At 42.4% G+C, this 24,469-nt stretch overlaps 2 protein-coding genes and 1 pseudogene across 3 annotated transcripts in view; 2 read left to right on the top strand and 1 right to left on the bottom strand.

Moving 5' to 3' along the window:
* Nucleotides 1–926: 926 nt before the first annotated feature.
* Nucleotides 927–24,469, top strand: part of LOC111266460 (pikachurin) — a 76,238-nt gene continuing 52,695 nt past the window's right edge. For both annotated transcript variants that reach the window (XR_002684112.2, XM_022843957.2), the window contains exons 1-2: nucleotides 927–1,169; nucleotides 1,276–2,235. Coding sequence is in view for 1 of the 2 variants with exons in the window: in XM_022843957.2 (XP_022699692.1) it covers nucleotides 2,223–2,235 (13 nt within the window). In the remaining variant the exon portion in view is untranslated. The remainder of the gene's footprint in view (nucleotides 1,170–1,275; nucleotides 2,236–24,469) is intronic.
* Nucleotides 2,771–4,436, bottom strand: LOC111266465 (uncharacterized). Its single transcript, XM_022843970.2, has 3 exons — nucleotides 3,853–4,436; nucleotides 3,407–3,507; nucleotides 2,771–3,064 (listed from the first exon to the last, which is right to left on the bottom strand). Exons 1-3 carry the CDS (start codon nucleotides 4,122–4,124, stop codon nucleotides 3,018–3,020), a joined length of 420 nt encoding a protein of 139 aa, XP_022699705.1. The 5' UTR covers nucleotides 4,125–4,436; the 3' UTR covers nucleotides 2,771–3,017.
* Nucleotides 7,877–9,580, top strand: LOC111266461 (solute carrier family 35 member F6 pseudogene; annotated as a pseudogene).

Raw genomic sequence — 24,469 nt, 5'->3', positions numbered from 1 at the left:
TCGTAACAACGATTCTCGACGGTATAATTTTGGTTCGAGCCACGCTAACGAACAATGTGTTATATCTTTTTACTAAGTTAAATGCGTACGATGTTGGGACGACTGCTAAGCACTTGAGCTTGCGTACGCCTGGTGCTTCACCGTGGTTAGCTTAGTTCAGACCACATCAAACCTATCAGGTTGGTCCCGGTGGTCCGGGCACAAAATAACCTCACCGTATACACGGCTCTCAGCATAGTAAATCTATACCGTGTCGTCCCGTTGGGCATCAGTTTTTCGTGGACGGTATGTTACTCTGGCCGAAGAGCACTTCCTAACTTCCAACACTAAGTATTCGCAAAAGTCGTAGAATCAAGCTCCATGGATATGCTCACACGATTCCCTTCAATACCGTCAACTACTACTACCAGTGTTGATATAGTACTGCTGTGGACGAAAAGCTAGAAAAAAATGTAATGCCAGAACGTCTAATATTGTCACGGCTAGGCTCCTTTGCTTCTCATCGCTCTGGCGAGCTTTTCTCCTCGCCGGCCAATGGGCTTGATAACCCATGTTGCGGGAGAAATGGGAGAACAATGAGTAACGAATGGTAGAGCCAGTTCTCTTGATGACCGATGCTTCTCCGTTCGGCAAAGCGGAGTTTTACCTCTGTCAACGTTCCGGAGCTCAGCAGAGTAATACGTGCTGGCATAATACTGCCAGCGTGCTAGAGTTCTTTTGCATCGGCACTGCTTTGGAGAACCATGGTCATGGATGTGGAGGGCCAACTAGAACGCAGCCGGCCAACGGAGCTGCTAGTTTCATTAAAGCAATGAATGCTCGGAATTTTTACGCTCGTTTGCTTTCGCCCTTACACACCCTTTCTTCTTCTGTTTTACCCGTTAGAGATGTACGAGCCGTCGCTGTTCTACCTGGCTTTAGTACGGGCTTGTAGCGGCGAATGGCGTTTGGCGCCCGCCTCCAGCCTGTAATACGTTTACGGCCCAGCCCACCACCACCACCACATTCTTATTCTGCCAGTTCTACTTTTCGCGCAAAGGGGAGCAGTATTCCAACGACGCAAACGCTAACTGGAGGACCGGCCAGTTACGACCATCACCCGAAGAAAGCACACGCGGGGTTTGCCGTTGCAACCGTCAATACAGCCATCGCTAACAGCTCACTCTCGAGTAAGTTGAAACTTAGGAAATACTTGCAAAAAAGGGCCGTGCCGAAATAGAGGATGATGAGAAAACGATAAGGCTATCCAGTGCTTTTGCCTTTTTTTTGTTATAGTAGTTACAGCAAACGGCAGGGCTCGTTCGCCTGCTGCAGCGCAGAGCAAATGAGCAAACTCCGCGCGTCGGCCAAAGTAACGTATACGGTTTGACGCGAACGACGTCGTATACGATCGTCTACAAGTCTCTGTACCGGTGTGTGTGTGTGCGTGTGTACATGGCTTCAGATGTTGTAGCATTGGTAATAATGATAGCGGTAGTACCTTGTGGTACACATAGCTGCTGTTCTTTTCGACGGAGCCATAGACCCACATGGATCAAAGCCGCCCTCCCGCAGTAGACCGCAAACAAGTTTAGATCTGATCAAACTCAGTGAGAGCTGTGGTCGAAGCCGCTGAGCACGGTCAGGGCAGGCGGAGAATTGGAGAACCGGCGAACTACAAGTGTAAACGGCTACCGAATGCTGCTGCTGCTGCTTAAAGTAGACCAAAGACAGATGAAGGAAGAAAACGTAGAAAAGGAAAAAGACAGAGCGTGCCGAAACTTTTTCATCACAGACGTAGTCCTCTATCCACTTACGTATGCGCGAACAGACAGTCGACACTCAAAACAGCCCTTAAGGCCAATGGATCGGGCGTGACTACTACTAGTAATCACTAACGAGGGGAACTCACCGCCATCATCTTTCGTCTCGTAGGAGCGGCAGGGAGGAGAACTGCACTTGCGGACAACCTCTTGGATCTCACGGATCCGGGGAACAATCTCACAATAAAACCAACAGCAGTGCTAAGTACGGTCGTAACACCGACGCCAGTCTCGAGCCAATAGCTCGTCCCAAACGCTGGGTGTCGGACATTAAACATCCACACAGACACACTGGTCCCGTAGATTTCACGTACATACTCTTGGAATGTTGCGGCTGCTAAAAACCAGATCATTATAGATCAATATCAAACAGTAACAGCTTAGAAGAACCAAAAACAGTGTTTTTCAGTTCCACCCACCATGTTGACGAGAGGTAAGTTCTGATCTAACTGTATTAATGCCAATACGGTAACTACAGCAGTCGACAGTATGGCTTTAGTCGATGCACTAGAATCGCAGTGAACCAGGATAAGATTGATCAAACTGACGCAGGAATTCTAGGAAATGTAATACTGGTGTCTATAGACACCAGTATTACATTTCCTAGAATTCTTTTTTTTTTTTACATTGTTATTCATTGTTTACATTGTTTTTTTACATCGTTTTTTTTTATTTACATTGTTGCTTTCGCTATGACGTATAATTCGCCAGGCCTAAAACAATAGGTCTTCCAAGGCGCCTTATCCGACAACCGCATCCATATCATTAAAGTTCTCGTAGAAGCGACCAGCAACAAAGCTGATTTTTATGAAGTCATTTTATTCCTTTTAATACCCTCATTAAACCCGTCTTACGAGTTTGGCATTACAAACAATACACGGGTCTAAATTTATTGGAATTTTCATTCAATTAAGCAGGCATGTTTATCTGCATTTAACTACCCAATATCCCGTCGAACTAGGCAACAATGGTACGCGCCACAATATGCATTAATTTTTACTTTATTTCTAAGGCCAACCTTCAATCTGCCTTGCGTTTAACATCGTAACGAAACCTCTCTAACGAATAACGCTAAACTGGTCTCTTCTCTCCGTTGTGACCATCTGCAATGTACAGATGCTATAGACCCATAGGACACGCCCGAGGCACCTGCAGGTTCAATAGATGCGCAAGAGATGCGCGTTCCATAGATGGTGATACGCCGTTCTAATGTTTTCAGGCGAGCTGCTGGTCTACGAACTCCTCTATGTATTCGTTATTTGCTATGGCCCAAACAAAACGCACGGGTTATAAGCTGCGCCATTATATTCGTTGACATAGGTTGTGTATTGTATCGGGATCATGTGTTTGTGTTTTATTTCAGTCATTTATATATATGGACTAATGCAGAATGTTTATTCTTGTAGGTTGAATGGTACCATCAGTGGGGGTGGGGGGGGGTGGGATTTTACGATACACCAAAAAAATTCTAAAACGAGATGCATATCAATAGATCTATTGAAAAGGCGACATCGGAGAGTACATTGTACATGGGTCATTTTGAACTGTGCAGTAGAATAATAGCTGTGCCTATAGAATCTGCCAAAGTCAAGGCGTCAGGGTACCTTCAAGAATTACTCTCGTCATTTTTGCAGGTTCTGAAGAGTCGATCATCTTGACGTCTACTTCCCTATAAAAGCGTCTTTCTTCCGATGCAACGATGTACCTGAAAAAAAAAACGTTATCAAAACGACGCAATTACATCTAATTTGCAATGGTTTACGGAAGAACAAATCGCGCAGAAAAAAATTACTGCTCATTTCTTGTAGAATTACCCGTTATGATCTCCTTTGTGGATTTGCTGTAATCATAATATTTATTTATGTGTACATAAACACTAGCTATGCTGAGAACATCTTTTACATCTAGTTTAAAGGCAAAAAAAAAGTGTTCCTGCCCAAACTCTGAAATATGGCGAGTGCACGTCGACTTTCAGTATCTGATTCCTATTGCTATGATCATTCAACGCTTAATGTTTCACACAGTAAAAGAGGGTTCACATTATTATTACCTGATTTTATCGTGGTAGAGTTTAGCTTTGACGATGTACAGTCCACCGCCCTCAACTCGCACATGTCCTCGTGCCCCCTGATTTCCCCCCTGATGAATTGTGATCACCACATTTGGTGGCCGTTCCTGGCCGCTGGTATTCGGCGGACCTCGTTCAATGGTAGCAGTGACCGGCCCCTTCCGCTTTTTGCCGACGGGTGATGGTTCAGCCAAATTCGTACATGGATGTGCTTTGCACCCGGGCACTTTGGCCACTTCGCCTGCTGCGACCATCGGCGAGTTTCACGGTGCAACCAACTTCGTCATCTCATGTATATTACGATTTAAGGGCCGTTTAACACTAGATCAGACTGACTACCTTCCTAAGTCGAATTAGAACGCACTTGCACAAACGGAACTCAGTGACGGCTGCGCTGGCTTGGGAGATCGAATACGGAGATGCGAATAAGATATCAACACGAAACAGCAATATCACGGGGCTGACTATTGAAAAACTTCAAATATTTACACATTGAAAACCATACCAGGTTGGCTTCGTCAGATTTTAAATTATATGATTGTCTCGAGTAACGTCCTGTAGTGCCGCGGTGCACTGCTGTTGGTCGATTGTTCAATATCGGTTTGGTTCAGACTTAACATTCTGGGCACGTTAATCGCTCCTGTCGTTGTCTCTGACATAGACGAGATAACGTATCACTCATTCCCATAGCAATTCCCTTCTAGAGGATTTACTCCTTTGTGTGGTGCTAAACTGATATCGGTCCAAAAGTCATTGTTCCATCAATAGCTATTTTTTTACAGTTCAGGGGTTTTATTCTGACAAGTTCCCCCCACCCTATTCGAACCCCTACAGCTATTCGAACCAGAGACACTGCATTAAACCTTGTTACCGATCCTGTGGTAAACACGTATCTCATTAGTATATATATATATATATATATATATATATATTTATATATAGCAATTGAATGTACTAAATCAAACCACACATGTATTTACCACCGATACTTATAAACGTCACGTTTAGCATAGCTATGTTTCTTGTATGGGCTAGTTGATGTCACAGTTTGTGCCCGTGTCAATGTTTGTCTTTGTATCTATTTATTTAGACAGCGTAGTATAAAATAGACGTTCAGTATGCTTCGCCATATTGGCAAAAAATTCGATAGGCTGCCATTTTATATTAATATTACTACAAATAGTACTATTCGTATATCGTAGTTGCATTATTGAGTCTGGAAATAATTAAAACGATGAAGATTTCGTTTAATAGTTATTAGAAACACAATGTTGATCACAAATTTTTTCCTCGATTGCCGACCGAGGGTTCAACGTCAGGATTAACGAGTTTAGTCTTATCGTTTGTAGGGCTTGCACGTTATAGGATTTAAGACCATTCCAAATAATTAATCCCTGGGCCGATCCGTAATTGGCAATCGGTCACGAGGTCCAGCGTGGCTGGCGTAGTCCACGTTACACTCGAGCGACACTTCACAGTGAACTCGCATTGCGGATGATGTCCTATATCAGTTATGACTATATGGATTTAATTATCGCGGTTGTTAGCAGAGACTGAATTTGAAACTCTAGTTTGCAAAAATGAGCAACTTGGTCGAGGAAGTTAAATACGAACTTTTCAGCAATATTTCTATTATTTATTTTTGTATTGTACTACGTTTGCAAAGAGGCTATGTTGAGTGCCGGACTTTGCAGGCGGAAAGAATCAGTCGTGCTTTTGATTCTATCAAAAGCTTCGACTTTTTCAATTTTCCTATTTATTGAATAGAAGCGTTCTGACAAATGGCGTTAAGGCACAGACCTACATAACAAGATCAAGAGATTATAACAATATGCATGTATGTTTATCGTAAATACTGAGATTTGATGTTGACATAGAACAGCGTCGACAACAATTTAGGTATTCTACCGTGGTCTAATAACGAACACTCGAGCTAACCTTAGGGTTCGTCTTATCTCTGTTTCTATTTAGGTGCTGTTTTTTTGCGGTTGTCCTGCGTCTAGCCACTTCTACGAGGTCAGATCGCCTCTTCAACTTGTTGTAACCAGTGGCGTAACAAATTTAGTTAGTTAAATGGTTTTTATAGATACTTCATCATATACACCTAGTGGGTATCGGGACACAGTCGAACAATTTAGTAGCGGCCGAACAGTATCAGAATCAGTTCAGCTATTGCGTCTCCAGCAATTCGTTTAGGGAGCCCCGGAGATGTCTGGTTATTGCAGCCTGACAGGTCACTACCAGGTTAAGCCAGCATCCATTGAATTTCGCCCATTAGCCATATGAGAAATACTAATTTGAAATGCTGGCTACAACAGGTCGAGCCAATTGAAACATTGATACATCGAAAAGATTTCAAGCCGTATAAAAATAATAAATCCCTGGAAAGGAAATGGGATGATTTTTGGACCGAAAGTAACGTCAAAGCCAAGCGCTGGCACTGCTCGCTGGGTCGACGGTAAATACGTACATGGAAATTGGAAGCAGTTCTCATTAATTGGTGGCTGCGCAGCCTTAAATAGGTTCAGTGAACTAATCCAAGAAATTGTGAAATAGCCGTAGCATTCGTCCAGTATCACAATGCGCTAGAATATCTGCCCCCCTGCCTCGCTGTGGAGCTTTGAGCAGCATAATTAGAGATTTCAACATTGTAACAGAATAATTATATCTAAAATGACGCAAGGTACGAAATAGATTTTGATGAACGACCTAAAATAGCATTGTGTTAAAAAATTTTAAGGTTTGTTAATTGCTCATTTGGAATAGTTAGTTTCCGACGTACTAGGAAAATATGTTGATCGATACATGTATTAAAAAGTATTCCATAATTTTTTCTGCGGTGGATCTTCTACAACGGTATAGCTCTATATTGAATTATAGCAATCAGAAGGTTTACGGATAAACATTTTGCCAAAAAAGCCGCAAAAACATTGCCTTCGTTGAGAAATTCTCATAAGTGCACGTCCGTATATATGGTACGCTACAGTCGAAAGTAGGTTGGCACACCAGTGACGGCAACGTGAGCACTTCTGAAATTCGATGCCCCTACATATTTATGCGTAGAGTTTTATGTACTATCTTTTGGACAATGCGTTGGGCTTTTTTACGTCGTTGAGCCGATGTGTCAATTTGCCTCATCAGTGAAAGTCCTGCAGGTATCAGCTCGACATGGTATGCAACCGTTTCACTGAAGCTCTCGTTGTCTATCGACAAAGACGTTGACGCCGTGAGTAGCTGCTGGCTCGACTACGAGATCAAGATATCACGCATACGGAAACGGTCCTTCTACTAATAACCGGAAACGGGTTGAAGGTGCGCCAACCCACGATCCCATGACCGGTCGAGAACTTCTCGCTATACAACTTTACGATCTCCTCAACAATAGGTTTACAAGCGATTTTGATATGTTAGGCCCATATACTCCGATTTAAAAGACTTACCATGTGTATAGATATAGGGCTTTGTTGACAGCTAGGTTCTAATCGTTTGTACCTATGCGATACTGATTCGAATGACGTACGTCGTACTATGATTGTCCCGCTGCAGGCTTAGATACCCAAAGTTCAACTAAACTTCAGTCGACTATACATCCTTCATATAAGCACACGAGTGTAGTGTACAATACTGCACACTTTCCCATACGGGACTGCAGTTCAACCTTTCTTTATTGCCACGTGATACGCAATGATAGATTTTGTTGAAAAGTAAGCGTATGCTTTTTTTTAGCTAAAACAACTTAGATGCTCCCCGTAGGGAAATATTTGATTTTAAGCCAACGCCATTACTCCACCGTTTTAGCCGCTCATGGCTCGCAAGTGGTATCAACCCAGATAAAAAATTCTAACAAAAACATCTATCCCACTTAAACCGAAAGAGGTATAAAGCTATTGGTGACAACACACTACGGACTCTCAAGGTGCCTTCCTGTTGCAACTGACAAATTATAGCGATATAATAACCATCGCTATCAGAGCGCGTTAATCCATTAAGGCACAAAACTTAGAAGGGGCCACAACGTACGACTGCGAAAAATTAGTGATTCGATAGAAATCTTAGTTGAACCTAGTAGGCCATTGTTCCTTTTTTTCTGAGAAGGAAAGATATTACTTAGGGCATAGTCGATGCCGCTAAAAAGTTTTGTTGCAGACGGGATAGATGCAGAGCTGGTGGGACGAGTGGTGTTATGTACCGAGAGTGCTCCAAGGAGGTGCTACGCGAGGCGAGTGCCAGCTATCCATCGAGCAGTCAGCTTGTGTTCTCTACGCTAGGCACAGTGTATACTAGTGTGTCTCACGGAATAGTATTTAGGTGAGAAAAAGGGACACCTCGAGGGAATTAAGCCATGGCATGGACTAAGTACCAACTGTTCTTGGCTGCCATGTTAGTTGTTACCGGGTCGATCAATACGTTAGCAGCAAAATTTGCTAGTAACACGCCAGCTTACGGTAGACCGAATGGAACCTATTTTAAAAATGGCACTCTACACCCGACTGACGCAAAGCACAATTTTGAGCATCCATTCTTACAGGCCACGGGCATGTTTATCGGAGAGTTTTCATGCTTGCTGTTTTTCAAACTGATGATGTTTGTCTACCAGAAGAAAGGTACCCCCAAAGATGCAATGTCTGAGATCTTTCAGGGCAATCAGGACTTCAACCCGTTAATTTTCTATGCGCCGGCATTCTGTGATATGATTGGAACTTCGCTAATGTACGTCGGCCTAATTATGACCTATCCTGCATCGTTTCAGATGTTCCGAGGTGCTGTCATAGTCTTTACAGAAATCTTTTCAATTATCTTTTTGAAACGAAAATCGTACGCCTACAAGTGGACCGGCATTCTTCTAGTCCTAGCAGGCCTTGTCGTCCTGGCCCTAGCTGATATGAGAACAGTGGCTCACGGAGATTATACGACGACAGAAATTATCACAGGCGATCTGATTATCGTTCTTGCACAGATTAATGTCGCCATTCAAATGGTTCTTGAAGAGAAATTTGTTTCAAAGAACAATGTACCTGCGTTGCAAGCTGTCGGTTGGGAGGGCCTGTTTGGAATATGCACACTCGGCCTTCTGCTCATCCCCATGTATTTCATCAAGCCGAACGGCGCGCCATTTGAAGACTCAGTTGATGGCCTGTATCAGATTATACAGAGTGGCGCAGTTTCTGGCGGTTTCTTCGGTACGATGATCTCGATCAGTTTCTTCAATTTCGCCGGTATTTCAGTGACAAAAGAAATGTCGGCTACAACGCGTATGGTGCTCGATTCTGTACGAACAATTGTCATCTGGGTTACATCGTTTATGTTGCCAAACCCACCGACCTTCCAAGCTTCTAGCTTTATCACGCTGGGAGGTTTCGTTGTCCTGCTAATCGGAATGATCGTCTACAATAACATCTTGATAGTGCCGTTCATGGTGAAGAAAGGATGGATCAGAAATCCTGAAGGTAGCGAAAACGAGTATCGTGCACTGGAAGACAACAGTGATTTGCAATGACCACGATGAGCACAACCATCGTGACAGATCGCACAAGCCAGACCAGTTCGACCAGTGAGGTAGTTCAACACCACGAACGATAACAAGAACTTGTACATATACTTAAGGCTTAAACGTTATCCAACGTATGCCTTATTGACATACGGCGTGTTATACTGGTATAAATTTGCCGAATAGCGCCTTAAGTAAACGTGTTACGTTATCCTAACAAAATCGTTTCTTTGATCTTGTGTTAGGTATCTATCCCGTCTAATTTCTAGTGGAAGGATCGAAATGTAAAATTGTGGATATCTGTACTGGATTGATAACATTGCTTGTTGGTTATAAAGGGCAGGAAGAGCCTTTAAACGTTTGTAAGCTCTTCAGATTTACTGAACCCGACTGGCATTTTGTGCGAAACTTATTATTAGGCCGCAACAAATATTGAGCTCATTCAAAAGTAAATGCATTTTTTTCACGAAACAAAAAGCCCGGCGTTTTACTCAGTTTCTAGTAACAGACTAACGCATTACGTATTTCGTCTCGCCCAACTTTTAATTAACGCAAACTTTTAATTTTGGTGCTGGAGAATTGGCTTATTGTCCTTATTGTTAAACACATTTTCAACATTTACCAATGATCGGGTAAGATGTTGTAGTTTGCCATTGTGCCAAAGGAGGACATGACTGCTCTGCTCGTCGCGTGTCTTATGTTGAGTAGTCTCACTTATTCGATGCAACCAGACAATTACAGATACTTGTTGTCCGTCCGTCTTTTTTTGAAACGTCCTTTCAGTTTTACTAAAGGCAGATCACGCTTTTATCCGGATTAGAGTCCAGCTTAATCTAGGGCTTAAATATTTAGCTATTTACTACTACTACTACTACTACTTATTTATCCACTTCTTATTACCCGTAATATTTTATCTCAGAATTTATCATTGTAATGTGATTATAGCGATGTCTGCTCTGAATCTGTTCCGAAGTGACGAAAGGCAATCTTTTCGTGTGCTCTTCGTTTAGGTTATAGAGTAGTTAGGCATCTAACGTATGGGTAGACCTTGTCGGGTGGCAATGACTGATAATAGTTGCAGTAGTGTGTTTTTTTCGGTCAATTAACGAGTTATTTGCCGGTTGTCCTACTTGAAAGGTGTCTTGAAGGAAACCTCATCGACGAGACGCACACCCCGAAGTAATTTTCAAATTTCACAAAAGACCCCTGAGTATTTGTCCCATGGCTCCACGTTTGAGCTGTTTTCCGTAATATAAACATTGGAGTGTTTCGGTACCTTGTTGATCTCGGCAAAAAGCAAAACGGAGAAGAAAGAACACGGAGCAAACGGAGAAAGTCGAAAATGAACCTTTTCACTGGGAACATCCATCTTTTAAATTTCAATTTATTCAGATAAATAATTGCAACGTGTCTATGAAATAACAAGTGCGCTTTCGAATCATATGTAGAAACAAACGAACAAATGGAAAATGGCCATTATTTCTATGTATTGTAAGTAACACCGGCCCATAGACACAGTTCACAATAAACATCGAAAACTCAAAATAACGCGAGAGGAAAGTTTCCGTTTATTGAAGCCCCGTGTTCGCAGGAGAAGTGATTCACAGCTTGTGTAAGCGCATGCGAAGCTAAAGGACAATCATAGGGGTCTGTCCTAAAAATCTGTCTTATACTCGATGAATGTCATCGCAGACGATAGCCATCGTGTAGGCCATATTACTCAACAAAGAAGATTTTTGAAACAATCTGCTATACCTGTATTGTTTTTGTCGGCCGGTCCACTTCTTCTCAGTTTGACCATGCTGCATCCATGGTGTCAGTGCATCGAGATAAACCATAGCTCATTCCAGAATTTTTTTTTTTAGAAAAAGTGTTTTCTTCTAGCTCCTTTTATAATTTAACCTACAATTCCATATTTCCCGAAAAGCCCAGATCGCAAACTGATATATGAAATCGAACAGAATTAATGGCAACATTCATCTATTTCGGGACTGGTACGGCAAGCGGCAAGCTCTTATTTTTTTCACCACAACAAAGAAGCAAAGACTAAATGGCAATTGGATTTGTTGGAAAGGAACGTAGAGAAACGGCTCGATAACTCGAAAAGCAACCAACGTACGAGCATGTCCAATATCAATCAAAACGGACAACTGTGTACCATACAGATTATTGACGTCTTCCGGTAATGCTATAGAACTCCACAACGACAAACGTTAGACCGAATCTCTTTAAATGTTGGCGATAGTAACCGGAACAGTTTGATAGCAAAGCTTTCGTGTGTTTGAGGACGAAGCACAATATGCGTTGTTTATATTGATCAGCTCTGTTTTTAGCTCTCTATTTAGAATACAAAAGTGTTCTATATATATATATATATATAAAGTACTACTTATATAAGTATACTTATATATATATATATATAAAGTATTTGTATGTATTTCACATTCGAGTGTAAACTACATATTTAGCCTCCTATTCGCAGAGCAGACTTAAACCTACTACAGAGTAGAGCATCGCCGCGTCCCAATTGCTGGACAAATGCTCAAGCCGACGTTCAAGGAAACTTGAAAAAAAGGTCTGTTCTGAGAAACATCGTCAGCGAAAAAGGTACCTTAAGGAGGATGTAATATGCTCATGCCCTTTTTAGTCATGACGCTGCGTACACTTGGAAGTCTGTAGTACTGACCGGTATCGGCGCTGACTAGACTATGCCCGACTACCCAGTAGCTCTGATCAGTGAACTATTGGAAGAGGCCAGATCATCATGCCAATCGCTCGTGCTTCACGCCCGATTTTACTCACAACTAAAATACGCGTAAAAAGCGGCTGGAGATTTGTCGGCACCCGAGTCACCTGCTGAGCCATCTGGTCGAAACCATTGGGGAAAAAGATGTACTAAAAAAATATTGGCCTGAGTTGGATTTTTCTTGGAAAATGAAGTGCGTGATTTGGAACGACTGTCACGGCTAAATAATATAGCGATGTGGATAACTTATGTGAAGCAACGCAATATTTCCACAGATGTGGCAGATGTACCATATACTCCTGTCGAGTGTGTTTGCTATTTCGAGTTCGATGCTAGTCATGTTAAGCGCCTATGTTAGTCAGCTATCGGCAAAGGGTTGTTACGGGGGGCTTTACCTCCATAACAGTACGAGCCGGCCTACTGACGAAGACCACCAGTTTACGCAACCGTTCATGATCACAGAGGTAATGTTCATTGGCGAGTTTCTGTGTCTGCCATATTACCAGTTCGTTACGTTTGTTTACGCAAAGCTTGGTGTCGATATGAAAAGCGTTCCTCGGCCGTTTCAAGGCGGTCATGACTTCACGCCGTTAATTTTCTATTTGCCAGCGATGTGTGATATGGTTGCCACAACAGTTACTATTATCGGACTCCTTATGACATACTCGTACACGTTTCATATCCTACGGAGCATTACAACGTTATGTACCGGTTTGTTTTCACTCATATGCCTTAAACGGAACATGCCTGCTTATAAATGGGTCGGCATGGTAATTATACTGTTTGGGCTAGCCACAGTGGGGTTGGCCGATGTGGATCTATACGAGAAAAGGCATTCAATTCTAGATTTGATTGTTGGCAACCTGATGATTATCTCTGCGCAGGTACTGTACGCTAGCCAGTTTGTGCTCGAGGAAAAGATTCTCGTGAAGTATAATGTAGCACCTGTACAAAGCGTTGGTTACGAAGGCCTTTATGGCATGTGCACGCTTGGAACGCTCTTGGTCCCGTTGTACTTATTTAACAGGCGCGCGGTGCCGCTCGCAGACACAATCGACGCAATCTGTCAGCTGGTATATAATCCGAAAATTTCGGCTAGCCTTGTCGGATTGGCTATTCTGTCTGGCTTTGGAAACGCATCCGGTCACGCCGTAATCAAAGAGCTGAACGCGACCACACGCATGTGTCTTGACTCATTCCGAGTCGTCATTATTTGGATAGTATCCATGATTTCAAGCGTTCAAACGATCCATCCAATCCAAATTCTAGGATTTTTCATTATGTCTATAGGGCTATCCACAGTGATCTGCTAAGTTCGACGCCGATACGGCGTATTGCTATCGTGCGGAGTAGTCTAATTGCATGTATTATTATATAGATCAATTAAGGAATCAACCGGCCCGAGGTCTTGCGTGTGGGGTGGGGGTTCCGTTGCCGTTAATACTACAAAAAGCATCTAAAAACGAATCTGAAGCCCAGGGAGTTTAGCCCAGGGAAAATAGGTATACATTTACGTACGTATCCATTATAACGTTATGCAATAAATGTTTAAATAAGGCTATCCTATTACATTGTACCATAACCGACAGCCATGAGGTAGACCGCTCGTTGTTTTCTAAAATTGTAACAATTCTAATATTGTATAAACATCGGCGAAGTATTTTCGAAGCACTTCCTTGTAAACTACCATATGGGAAAATAAAGCTCGATGTATAGACAGTAGGATGAATTTTTCACGTACGCAGTTATTGCAACCCAACCGTAACTGACAAACGAGAAAAAAATCCACACATCGTTGTCCTATGAACCTCATCAGATGCTAGATCTGTCTATCTAGGTTTCGTAAACAAGTATGTTTGTTTATGGTCCTTCCCAGGCCCTTGAAATACGCGTAGCCTCATGAATGAAGTTTTCATCAGTATATGGTAGCTGTCCTGTTAGGGAAAAGAAAAGCACATAGTGTGTACCCTTGGATCACTCACATATGTTAATACTATGATACACCTAATTGGTATTTATTGAAGGCTTACAGCAGTTCCAACATAGTTAGCTTGTACTAATGGGTTCCCCGACCAGTTCAGCTGCTATCGGGTGTCGCTTGGAAATTTATACCCCATTCTACTTTGCTGTGCGAACAAAGACGTATTTAGCATTCAAAATATTACAGACAGGAAATGACATTATTTGAAGAGCCTTCGCATCGCCTGATACGGGATTGAACTGAATCAGTGGGTCGGCTTGCTCAACCATCGTCTGGGCCGTATCGAATGCCGCGCGTAAGCGTGATCGACTTCGAGCCTCGCGGGTATTGTAATTCTAGTGCTTTTCTGATGGTTCTGTTTTGAATGCTCTAGCTGCTGCTGTTATCGCGCATCATATTATGCTGGGAAGTATTTGAATCGCAAGTAAATCCCGTTCAATGATTACGCCCGAGGAACAGATGATCAAGACAATGTTAAGCTTCACAGTTGTGGGACGGAGCAACAACCCGCCTAGCTCTTGAAAATAGACAAATGATTATTATCGTTTTCGGTGTTATTATAAACATTATGCTATCTGTAATTTGTGTCAAAAAAAAAATTAGTATTATTATTCTTCTTGGTAGGGAATCGGACTAGTAATCGGCTGGGTCTCCCTAATGCTGTGTGCGCGTATCGACGTTGATAAAAAGCGGGATATTCTTCAAACCTTCGCAACGGTTACGGGAAAATACATATATCTATAGATAAACAGGATTTGTTTTTTGATCTATTTTCACACATTTGGGCTTAAAACTGTGCCGTGCATATGAAAAAGCGCATACTGAAACAAACAAAAAAAACTCTACATTCACGCTCAAGCTCAGTTGCCTATATCTTAGTTGATTAACATTCTACAGAAAAAAAAGAAGCTACCTGCATTAATGCTATATGTGAAAATGTTACAGAAAAAAAAAATATTCAAGGGTGTAAAAAAGGAGTTGTTCTTGAAGGCCAACTCTGGCACCTCTTAAACACGCTATAAACGTGAGGAGCTATAGCAACGTACGGCATTAAGGTAGCAAGGAGCAATCGCAATATGATCGGCTTAGCCTTCCGAATGAAACTCCCGGAGATGGTCGCGCTGACCAGAATTACAGATCTAAGCAACTCGGGCTAAAAAAATACCGTTTGAATTTCCGTTTCGTCCGAAATTCCGTCCAGTACACAAGCATCCATAGCGTTAGGAAAATCAGGCCATACAATATCAACTTCTTTTTTGACAAGGAACTACTGCCCTCTGCATATTCTACTCGAAAACATTGCACAGGCGGTAAATGAGCTTTTCGGCTAACGAATGTACGTGGCTAGTTTTTGCTTCGGTTTCAAGTAACTAGGGAACATTTTTTGGTATTTTTTTAGTGTTTTCTAGCTGTAACAGCCGAAGTTCTTCTAAAAAATCTTGCCTGGTTGCCACAAAGTTTTCCGCACCGTACGAAACAGCTAGGAATCACATTATGCTCGTCAATGAACTCACTGCAGCATCGGACCTAATATCACTAACATCAGTGTGATAGCAGCGTATTCATGTCCGAACCCAGTCAGGACATAAAGTGAAAATGGCCTTAAAGGTAAAAGCTCAAATGAGTTTACCCGGTGGCCTCAGGGCCATCAGCTTTTGACGTACTTCTAACGGATAACCAAACAATTAATAACTAGGTAATTAGAATAACAACTTGGTTTTGGTCGTGTCAACATCGTTACAAGCTTTGTTTCAGCAACAAAGCAGTGGTAGCCTCACACACGATGTAGTCGTCATATGAACTGTTTTTGATACCGCTGATTTGTTTGTTAAAAGTTAAATCAATCCGCTAGCAACGAAAACACCAATATGAGCCAGGCCAGCTGCTGTTTCCTAACAGACTGCTACCAGGGCCAGTACGACGAGAACGCCACGCCCCACTTAGTGAAATCATAATTTAAAGTATTCTTTCATACGGATACCGCAGGTATCCTTTGAGTTCATTTTTGTGTGGGTCTTTAGGGCTTTCAAAACGCATCTACTTATGGCGCAACTTCTCTACGATTGTCTGTGGCAAGCAGATATTCAATCTTCTGATTTTCTACCTGTCAGCCATATGGTACGTTCGCCGCACTTATTGGTCTGGCCATGACTGATACCGCATCATTCCAAATGTTCTTTGGCTTGCTAATAATTTCCAAGAATCTATTCAAGCAGACTGTTCATAGGTGAAACGCGGCTGTTTGTTTCTTTGATAATGCAGTTGGTCTCTAGTGTTTGTAGATGTCCGGATATGGCTAACGAAGGCATTGAGCGTTACCAACACCGTAGCAGATCTGCTCAACTGTGACGTTGTTCGAGCCGTATTTAAATAGAAGCTCGTAGAGTACGTGTACAATAGCAGGCAGTGTTCGTAGGAATACACAGACTAGATGAATTTAGGCCCACGAAACCAGCGTCTAGACTAGCTGTAGGATCTGCCTTTACGATGGCCTGTTTTAAGTCACGTCTACGTGGCTAGTAATGGAATAAACAAGAACCTTTCGACGTATAGATTATAACCGAAAATCAGGCAATGAGCGCAATGAACTGGGGCTCGCCAAAAAAAAAAAGAAGACGGCGTCTTAAAGGTTAAAAAAAGGCCAGTTATGTGACCAATATCATCATGTTAACGATATCAATAAAAGGAATTCAAGTTTCAAGTTTTCACTCATCTAACCAACGAGTGGGGACTGCTATCCAATATCACTGATCTAGCCAATCACTGTTATATGTTAGCGGTAATCTATGACATATAATAAAATGAGAAATATTTATTATACAGATGAAATAAATGGCAATAGAGATTTTAGGCATAAACGTGTTTATCGATTAAATCCAGTAATATGTAAGATGATGTAAGGGTCAAAGCCGGCTGTAGACAGGTTTTGTTGTGTAATGGTGCCAGCCGTTCTGCAGTACCGAACTTTTATATCTATCTCGATGAGCCATTATATCTCCCTAACAGAACTATATTTTATATTTAACAGAAAACATGGATAATATCAAAATATCGGTACCTTAAGATGTCCATAATAAATAAACGAATCCAATTATGCGGCATACTAGATGGTATTTACATGCTATAATAACATCGTATAAGCATATGTGATTAAACATTGTTTATGTGCGTTCTAGTGACAACGGGAAACCATGCGATCGTCTTTATATCTGTAGAAACTGTGTATCTGCTTTAAACCTTTCTGATGAATCCTAAATCTGAACGTCGGGCCAACAGGATCATACCTACCCCATCTGAGTCAGTGATCAACAATGTTAGCGGTTTCAAATATTAACAAGATTGCACTCTCTGAAGGCCCTATGTTACTCGCCCACTGATGGTGTCTACAAAAATCAGTCGCCGTTAACTTACGGAAAAATTAATAGGCCTTTGCAGAAGAAGGAGAAATGTTAATTCAAAACGTTTGTGACACTTCTTACAGGTGTTACAGCATGATTCATTATGTTGGTAATGGAATAAACTAACTTGAACTTAGCGTCAGATTAGTACAAAGCCTTGCATTATGAAGGCGCTGACTTAAGGCGTGATGAGAGGCCTTTGGCGCCTTGTTCCACTAGTGAAGCGTCACTTTTTGTTAAGCACCCATTCATACTGATAGCTCCGATGTTTTTCGGAACATAGGTCTACACGATAACCGTGTGCATCTATACTCAACACGACGTAGAGATTGAAAGGATTCCCATCAAGTCTGCACAGTAATTAACACTGCAACCGGCGTTCTACGACATCACTGATAATGTTTTTTAGCCTCATTACGACGTACGACTCATCGTTCGTGACGTACCGCGGCTCGGTGATCCCGTTTAATGGATTATTTTGTGGTACCGTTTTTACTACCGTTTACCGTGTTGCTATTACTATAAGTGGCTTAACATGCCCGTGTATGGGTTGGCTATATGGTTCTCGGTACAATTTATCCATTAAACAACGTAAAGAAAGTCCACACGATACTGCCAACGTGCTATAAGCAATAATATAGCCCGTGATTCTTTCAAAGTTCCGGCTGATACTCTGATCTGAAACGCGAAGCAAACCTCAACAGCGTCAAACGCGATAAGCGTGTTAAGCAACTTCCGAAATAATGAGAAGATCCAAGGGGCCAAAAAGGCCACCAAATTCGCGAATCGTTCCCAATGCGTAAAAAGTACACGAAGATATTGTGGAGTTCTCGAATGGTCTAGTAAAAAATATGCTTTCAAAGTTAATGACTCTGTCACTGACGAACTCGGTAAAGGCTAGCTCTGCCGTATCGTAGGTTTATACAATAACTCAGAGTACGGGCCCATAGAGCGAAGTATTTTAAATAACGTACTTGACAGAAAATATGGTACAGATTACAATTAATTATAACGTATAGAAGGGATCGTTGCAAGAAATTTAATAACAAACACAAATAACACAAGACAGACAAGGCCAATTGTACATATTGCATGACATTACACACGTACGCTATGTATATATCGTCATTTATAAGGACAATTTCGATTTTATTGAATTGTGCTTACCTATTCACCGTTATGTGTCTAAACAAAGATGTGTCAAGAAGAAATTGTGTTTTGTTTACAAACATATCTCAAACGTTCGCTAGATACTGGGATTGTTAAGGCTTACGTTTTTAATTATAATTGAAATGGATTTCGTTTGAAAATTCTAACAATGTGGTTGTTTGCCTCATTAATGCCCTATCTATCTGACATTTATTGTATAGATATTGCGTACGCCGGTATTATTGAATTTTCTCATACCGTGTAGCCATATCTTCTGCCTGTACTGAGAGCGCTATTGAAAGAAAATGCTACAGTGGCTGTATTATCCAAATTAGATACTCCCTACGACTTTCTACTGCTCAAGGCATGTGTGTTCATCACTTCTGTGCTATGTTATACGAAGAAAACCCGTGTAATGAACTCTAATCTGTAGAGCATAGAAATGTTCGCCGCACCGGTTAGCCTAAGTAATCATCAGAAAGGTCCGCAGTGGCGTATTGGCTTAGCGTCTACATCAAGCAATAGAACTCCTGACTCAACCGCAATCAGAGAAAACTTTATATGCTGCAACGGGTATAGCAAGCTTCATGCGAGGATAGGAGCGCTGAAAGGAAGCAAACATAGTCTACCTAAGGAACAGCATCTGAAATGAATATTGCGCCGCAGTGAAGCCGCACTGACCGATAAATGTCTAAAATATATGAGATGACAAGACTGTCTACTAGATAGAAATATGGAGATATATTGTTTGCGAACTTATCTATTTATCTCGTCTGACTAGAGGACAATGAAAACCGTATAGTAAGCGACATTTCATGGAATAATTATGCCAATATCTTCTCCCCCTTCTACTCCGCGTGACTATATATGTCACCATATAGACGCATCTTCATTCCTATTATTATCATTAGCAGCAGCAAATCCACTTTGACCTAAACTCAACGGATACAATACTCTAGGCCAAGGATTCGTCTTATTCTTCTGTTATGCATAAACGTAGATAATCCCATAAGGAAGGCCTTGATGCGGCGGTACCGCACGTTGTGGTACGAGTGATAGCGAGAGACTTTGGCCACGCCTGCAAGGCTGTGAGCACCACGCCCCCGGCCGCCAAACCTGCAGCCCATTTTACTGGTCTGCTGACCCGTCTCTAAACGAATGTAGTTACTCTTGTTACCACTTCGTGTTTGACTATGGGCCTATATTTTAGACAGATTTCAGGTTTCGGCTAGACATAGTCGTCTGTACATAGGGCAAATAATGTTTAGTGAAAGCTAGATACTGCTGACCCCATATGCTGGTATAGAGGTTCACTGCCACCTTTAATACAGCATCGTATCGGTAGATTCCAATTACAGAATATAATCTATTAATAGATACACCCCCTTTCATATACAGCGGCTTTACGCACTATATTTATTACTAGAATTATATATATTACTATATAGTAATATTTAATAATTAGCTGAGTTTCTTTTCTTCCAAAGGACTTATACCGTCTGCGGCTACGATAGCGTATTTTCGCGCTCGTCAACTGCGCAAGACGGATATGTAAAATAGTTAGCCCAAAGGATCATAGTAATGTTTACAAGAGAAGAAAGTTTCGCCTGCACAAGTTTCTGGCTAAACGTCAAGCGTATGTATGCACATATGCGGGGTTTAACCATGCCGAACTCAGTATGTAGATTATCTCGTCTAATGCCCCTATACCTATATGCCAGCAGCCTAATGCCCCTCGAATAATTTTCCCAATCGGGATTAATTCATTTATATGAGACACCTCCCAGAAAGTTTACGAGATTCCAAATACCAAGCGAAGCTATCATTACAAATGTAGGCAGGCAAATTATGATACACATCAGCATGGCTAAAGCCATCTTGAAGATAAGCTGACTCAACCAAACGCCTTTATGGACGCGGCTAAGGATCCAAATATTATTCGAATAGTTTTGTCAAACGTGTTTTCGTTTCTACCTCGATGGAATAAGCAGTTAACCATGATGCGAAACCGTCACAGAAGGCATCCATCTAAAGAACATCAAGCGTTTCGATGATAGAACTCGACCGGATTCTGCGGACACGAAGAAAATAGGCGCCGCAGTCGCCATCGGGACTTGTGAACCACCTGGTGCTAGTCGAGCTCGTCTAGCTATTCGAACTAGCCGCAGTTCGAAGTTGGTAGTTGTCAGTGCCGGGAGGCCACCTGATACCCTGATAAATGCCCTACGCACCCCGTCCTATAAGATCGGCTGGCTCTGTAGCTACCTGGTCTTCTGACACTCGCATTGGCGACTGGGTCGAGAGGCTCACCGAACACACTAAAGGTATTTCCGTTTCTATTCTTCTTGAAGCTATGTCCGAAATGAAAGTGGCTTTCGATCCAGCAGCACTGCCCAGCACATACAGTTTATACAGCCCTCTGCAAATTACGATAAATTTCCATCTCCAGGGAGTTCTATCGAGGGGTTAGTAGATTCAGATCGAGGTGGTGGGGTGTTAGCGTGAGAGCATCGTCGGGAGCTTGGGGGCATCAAAGTAATATGGTATCGCATCTCGTCCTTCTCGGTTCGTGTTCGGCGTTAGGCTGCTACAAAGGAGACGATTCAGCAGTTTGGGGTAGCGAAGCTCGAAATCGAGCGGTAGTGACCCAATGGCCCCTTGGCAGTGTTGCTAGCAGTTGTTACAGTTGCCAGAACGGAGCAAACGAAACCCTCACCGTACTCATTTACGAACCACGAAGTTTGTTTGCTCCCTCCTGGTCAGCCTTAAGAGTGGTGGGACAGAACACCTGCGTTAGAGGATAAACGAATATATAGAGGACGAAAAGAGGAAGTAAACAAAGCGGCCCTTGTGAAAGCCCTATCCCTTCATGTATATACAAGGAGGAAAAATAGGCTTACACGTTCGAGCAGAAAAGCAGGCTAGCAGCTAAAAGTGGGGTGAAAGTGGGTATATTAGTGGATACTTCTGCACAAAATGTATGCAAATATTGTCTGTCAAAGTGTGTTTCTTGTTTCACAATAACGTCATACGACTATTCACCGTCATTCATGATGGTACATTTTTAACGGAGAAGATTTCTATTGTCAATAACGGTGAGCAATCTCGTTTCTTAAACGGTTCTCCTATGATTTTTTTGTCTTGGTGCGAAAAGATAGTTTATAATGTATGATAACGGTCGTATAGTTATGACGACTGGAAATCACAGCTTTCACAGAAGAAAGCGATGGCTTAAGCCGAACAGGCCCCATAGACTTGCTCGATTAAACTTCAAATACTTTCTCTACTTAAATAAGCAAGTTACAAAATGAAAGAGGTTTGAAATGACGGGATTCTTATGTATTGATCCACGGGAGGTGCTGCTATCTGTCAATAGACTGACAGCACAAAACGTAATGTACGCTTGAAAGTTACGATAATCTTCGAGGAAGTTATCAATATTGTAACACCCTTATAAAATAATAAATCAACACTTCCAATAATAATAATAATACGATGGTAATGGTGATAATGACAGTTATTTTCACTTCTGTCTGCCTGTACATAATTACCGATAGAGCGCATTTGCTTTAACTGTAAGCCTACTTTTGAGCGTTCCTGTATATAGATACATTTGTATGGACCAAACGCGTAACCATGTTTGGGTGCATGTTTGTATCAAATGTATCTTTGTATATCCGTCCAAATGCAGCCGTGGAGCTTATTGCAACAAGGCCATGCCAATGAAACACGACAGTCGGCCAAGGGACAGTTCAAAGGACCTCTCGCTCATGGAGGCTGCCACTACCAACATATAAGCATCACTACCACTCGTGGAAGTTGCGAACGTGCTTCCGCTATGGCAAATGGCCGGGTATCCGTTTAGCAGTAAACAGCTGTTGGTTGGAGTGTAGACATAAATTCATTCGGGTAAGGGACTAAGAGATGAAAGCTGAGTGGACGCTGAAAGGTTGTTCATGCAGACCTAGCTCAATGAAGACGATAGGCCAGACACCGAACGCCCTGCCGATGCCCAATTCCCCGTTGCGTCTTCCTTGTCGAACGCCTAGGATTTGCCGGACAGCCTTACAGACAGACCCTTACATGCTGCAAAAGGCCTCCAAAGCGCGTAGAGAGCAACAAAGATCACACTTTACTCACTCACTACAGCGCACGCACATTCAGTCGTAAAGCGATGCTACTTACTCTCGTTCAGCTGCTCCGTCAACTGCTGAGTTACGTATGGCCAAGCTCAGCCGGGGTGGGTCGAGTTGCCCCAAATTGAACCGGAGTCCGAGCTGTATCCTTTCCATCTATATCAGCACGATCTAAAGGGTCGTATCTAACTTGTGGTGTCCTTTGCTATCGTAACGTTATATCACGTTTACTCTTATACATTGGCTCTCTCTGGGAGCCTGCCCATGCCTCGCTGCTAGGCCCAAACTGACTGTAGGACAACTGCAGATAATAACCATGGATTCTCCTGAGTTTAATATGAGAGGAAGAAGGCAAGCGCTTTTCTATATGCCGCTTGGTCCGCTGATTCGTGTTTTAGCGAAGCTTCTTCGGCTGCCCACGAGGCGCCGATGACGATTGTAGCGATAAGGGTGGCTTTGGGTATCCAGCAAAAAGGACGCGAGCCATCCCTCGCAGCGGATGGACTACGGTATGGACGACTAATGTTCGCTGCTGGATTGACAAATACGAATGTAACGTATCGGATAAATGTGGCTTGGTCTAGGTTAGGCTTAGCAGACTGCATATGTGCGGTAGTGGTAGGCAGCGGCAGTAAAGTAACAGCCTTTGTGTTTTAAGAGTTAAGCGACCTTTAAGGTCCGCATCTCTCTACGGACCATGGTGGAAACTTTTATCTATGCCACTAAATTCAGTTCTTATTATTATTTCTGGATCGAACGGGGAATATAGATACAGGGGTCAAATGGAAAGGCGCATGCTTCCAACGACTAGCTTGATCGGTACAAAAGTCACATCCAATTTTGTAGTTCGACCTTTCTTCTGTACATTTTCGCGAACCACAAGCAGTCTATATAGTCATATTCCCACGATGACAGAGCCCATTAAAAGAAGTTAACCAAAATGCACCTTTCTAGGTAATATAGGGCTACGAGCTAAATCCGAGTGGCGTTTCCATGTCCTCAAACCTGTCTGAATGTTTAGAGCGGTGAAAGGTTTGTTTATTACCAATTCCAGTTGAAGTCTAGAATGGTAAAATGTTTTATTTCATTTAGCTATTACCCTCTGCGTTGTTGTGCTCTAGCCTTCAGTCAAGAGTTCTATATAGATGCTTGCTTAGTTTAGAGGGTTCACCTTATAAATGTGGACGAATATGCTACGAAGAGGCAACGGAAGACGACGACGATTACCAACCATGGACGACTGCCTGGCTACGCTCTGTTCCGTCCATTGTTACTACAGTTTAGCGCGCATACACTCGTGCAGTTATTTTATCTCTCCATTCGTTCCCATTTTGCTTCCACCCACCCTTGGATCTTGCTCTACAAAGTAGCTAGGATGGCAGGCAGCCTGTTGACGGCTGATACGATCCAGAAGGCTGGTGTTCTGCGCTGGAAGCCACCTTTTCGTTGTAAATGTCGGCCCTATTCCAGCAGCAAACAACGTAAGCCCTATCAATTCTCTGGTTAGCATACGGAAGACCAGACCCTGCGAGATGTCTGTCTTTCGAGAAAGTAATGACGACCACTCGCCGCTGATCATCGTGCAACGGACAACTGAGAAGGAGTCGAAGCTAAATGGATGCCGTAACGAGTAGCCAATGGATGGTGTGAGTCTACAAAGGCCAAGTTGTGTCTACTATTATAAAGTAAACAGCTCGCCTT

The sequence above is a fragment of the Varroa jacobsoni genome, unplaced genomic scaffold (assembly GCF_002532875.2).
Source record: "Varroa jacobsoni isolate VJ856 unplaced genomic scaffold, vjacob_1.0 scaffold_1085, whole genome shotgun sequence".
NCBI lineage: Eukaryota > Metazoa > Arthropoda > Arachnida > Mesostigmata > Varroidae > Varroa > Varroa jacobsoni.
Note: the sequence above shows the minus strand (reverse complement) of the source record. Positions and strands in the feature narration are given on the sequence as shown.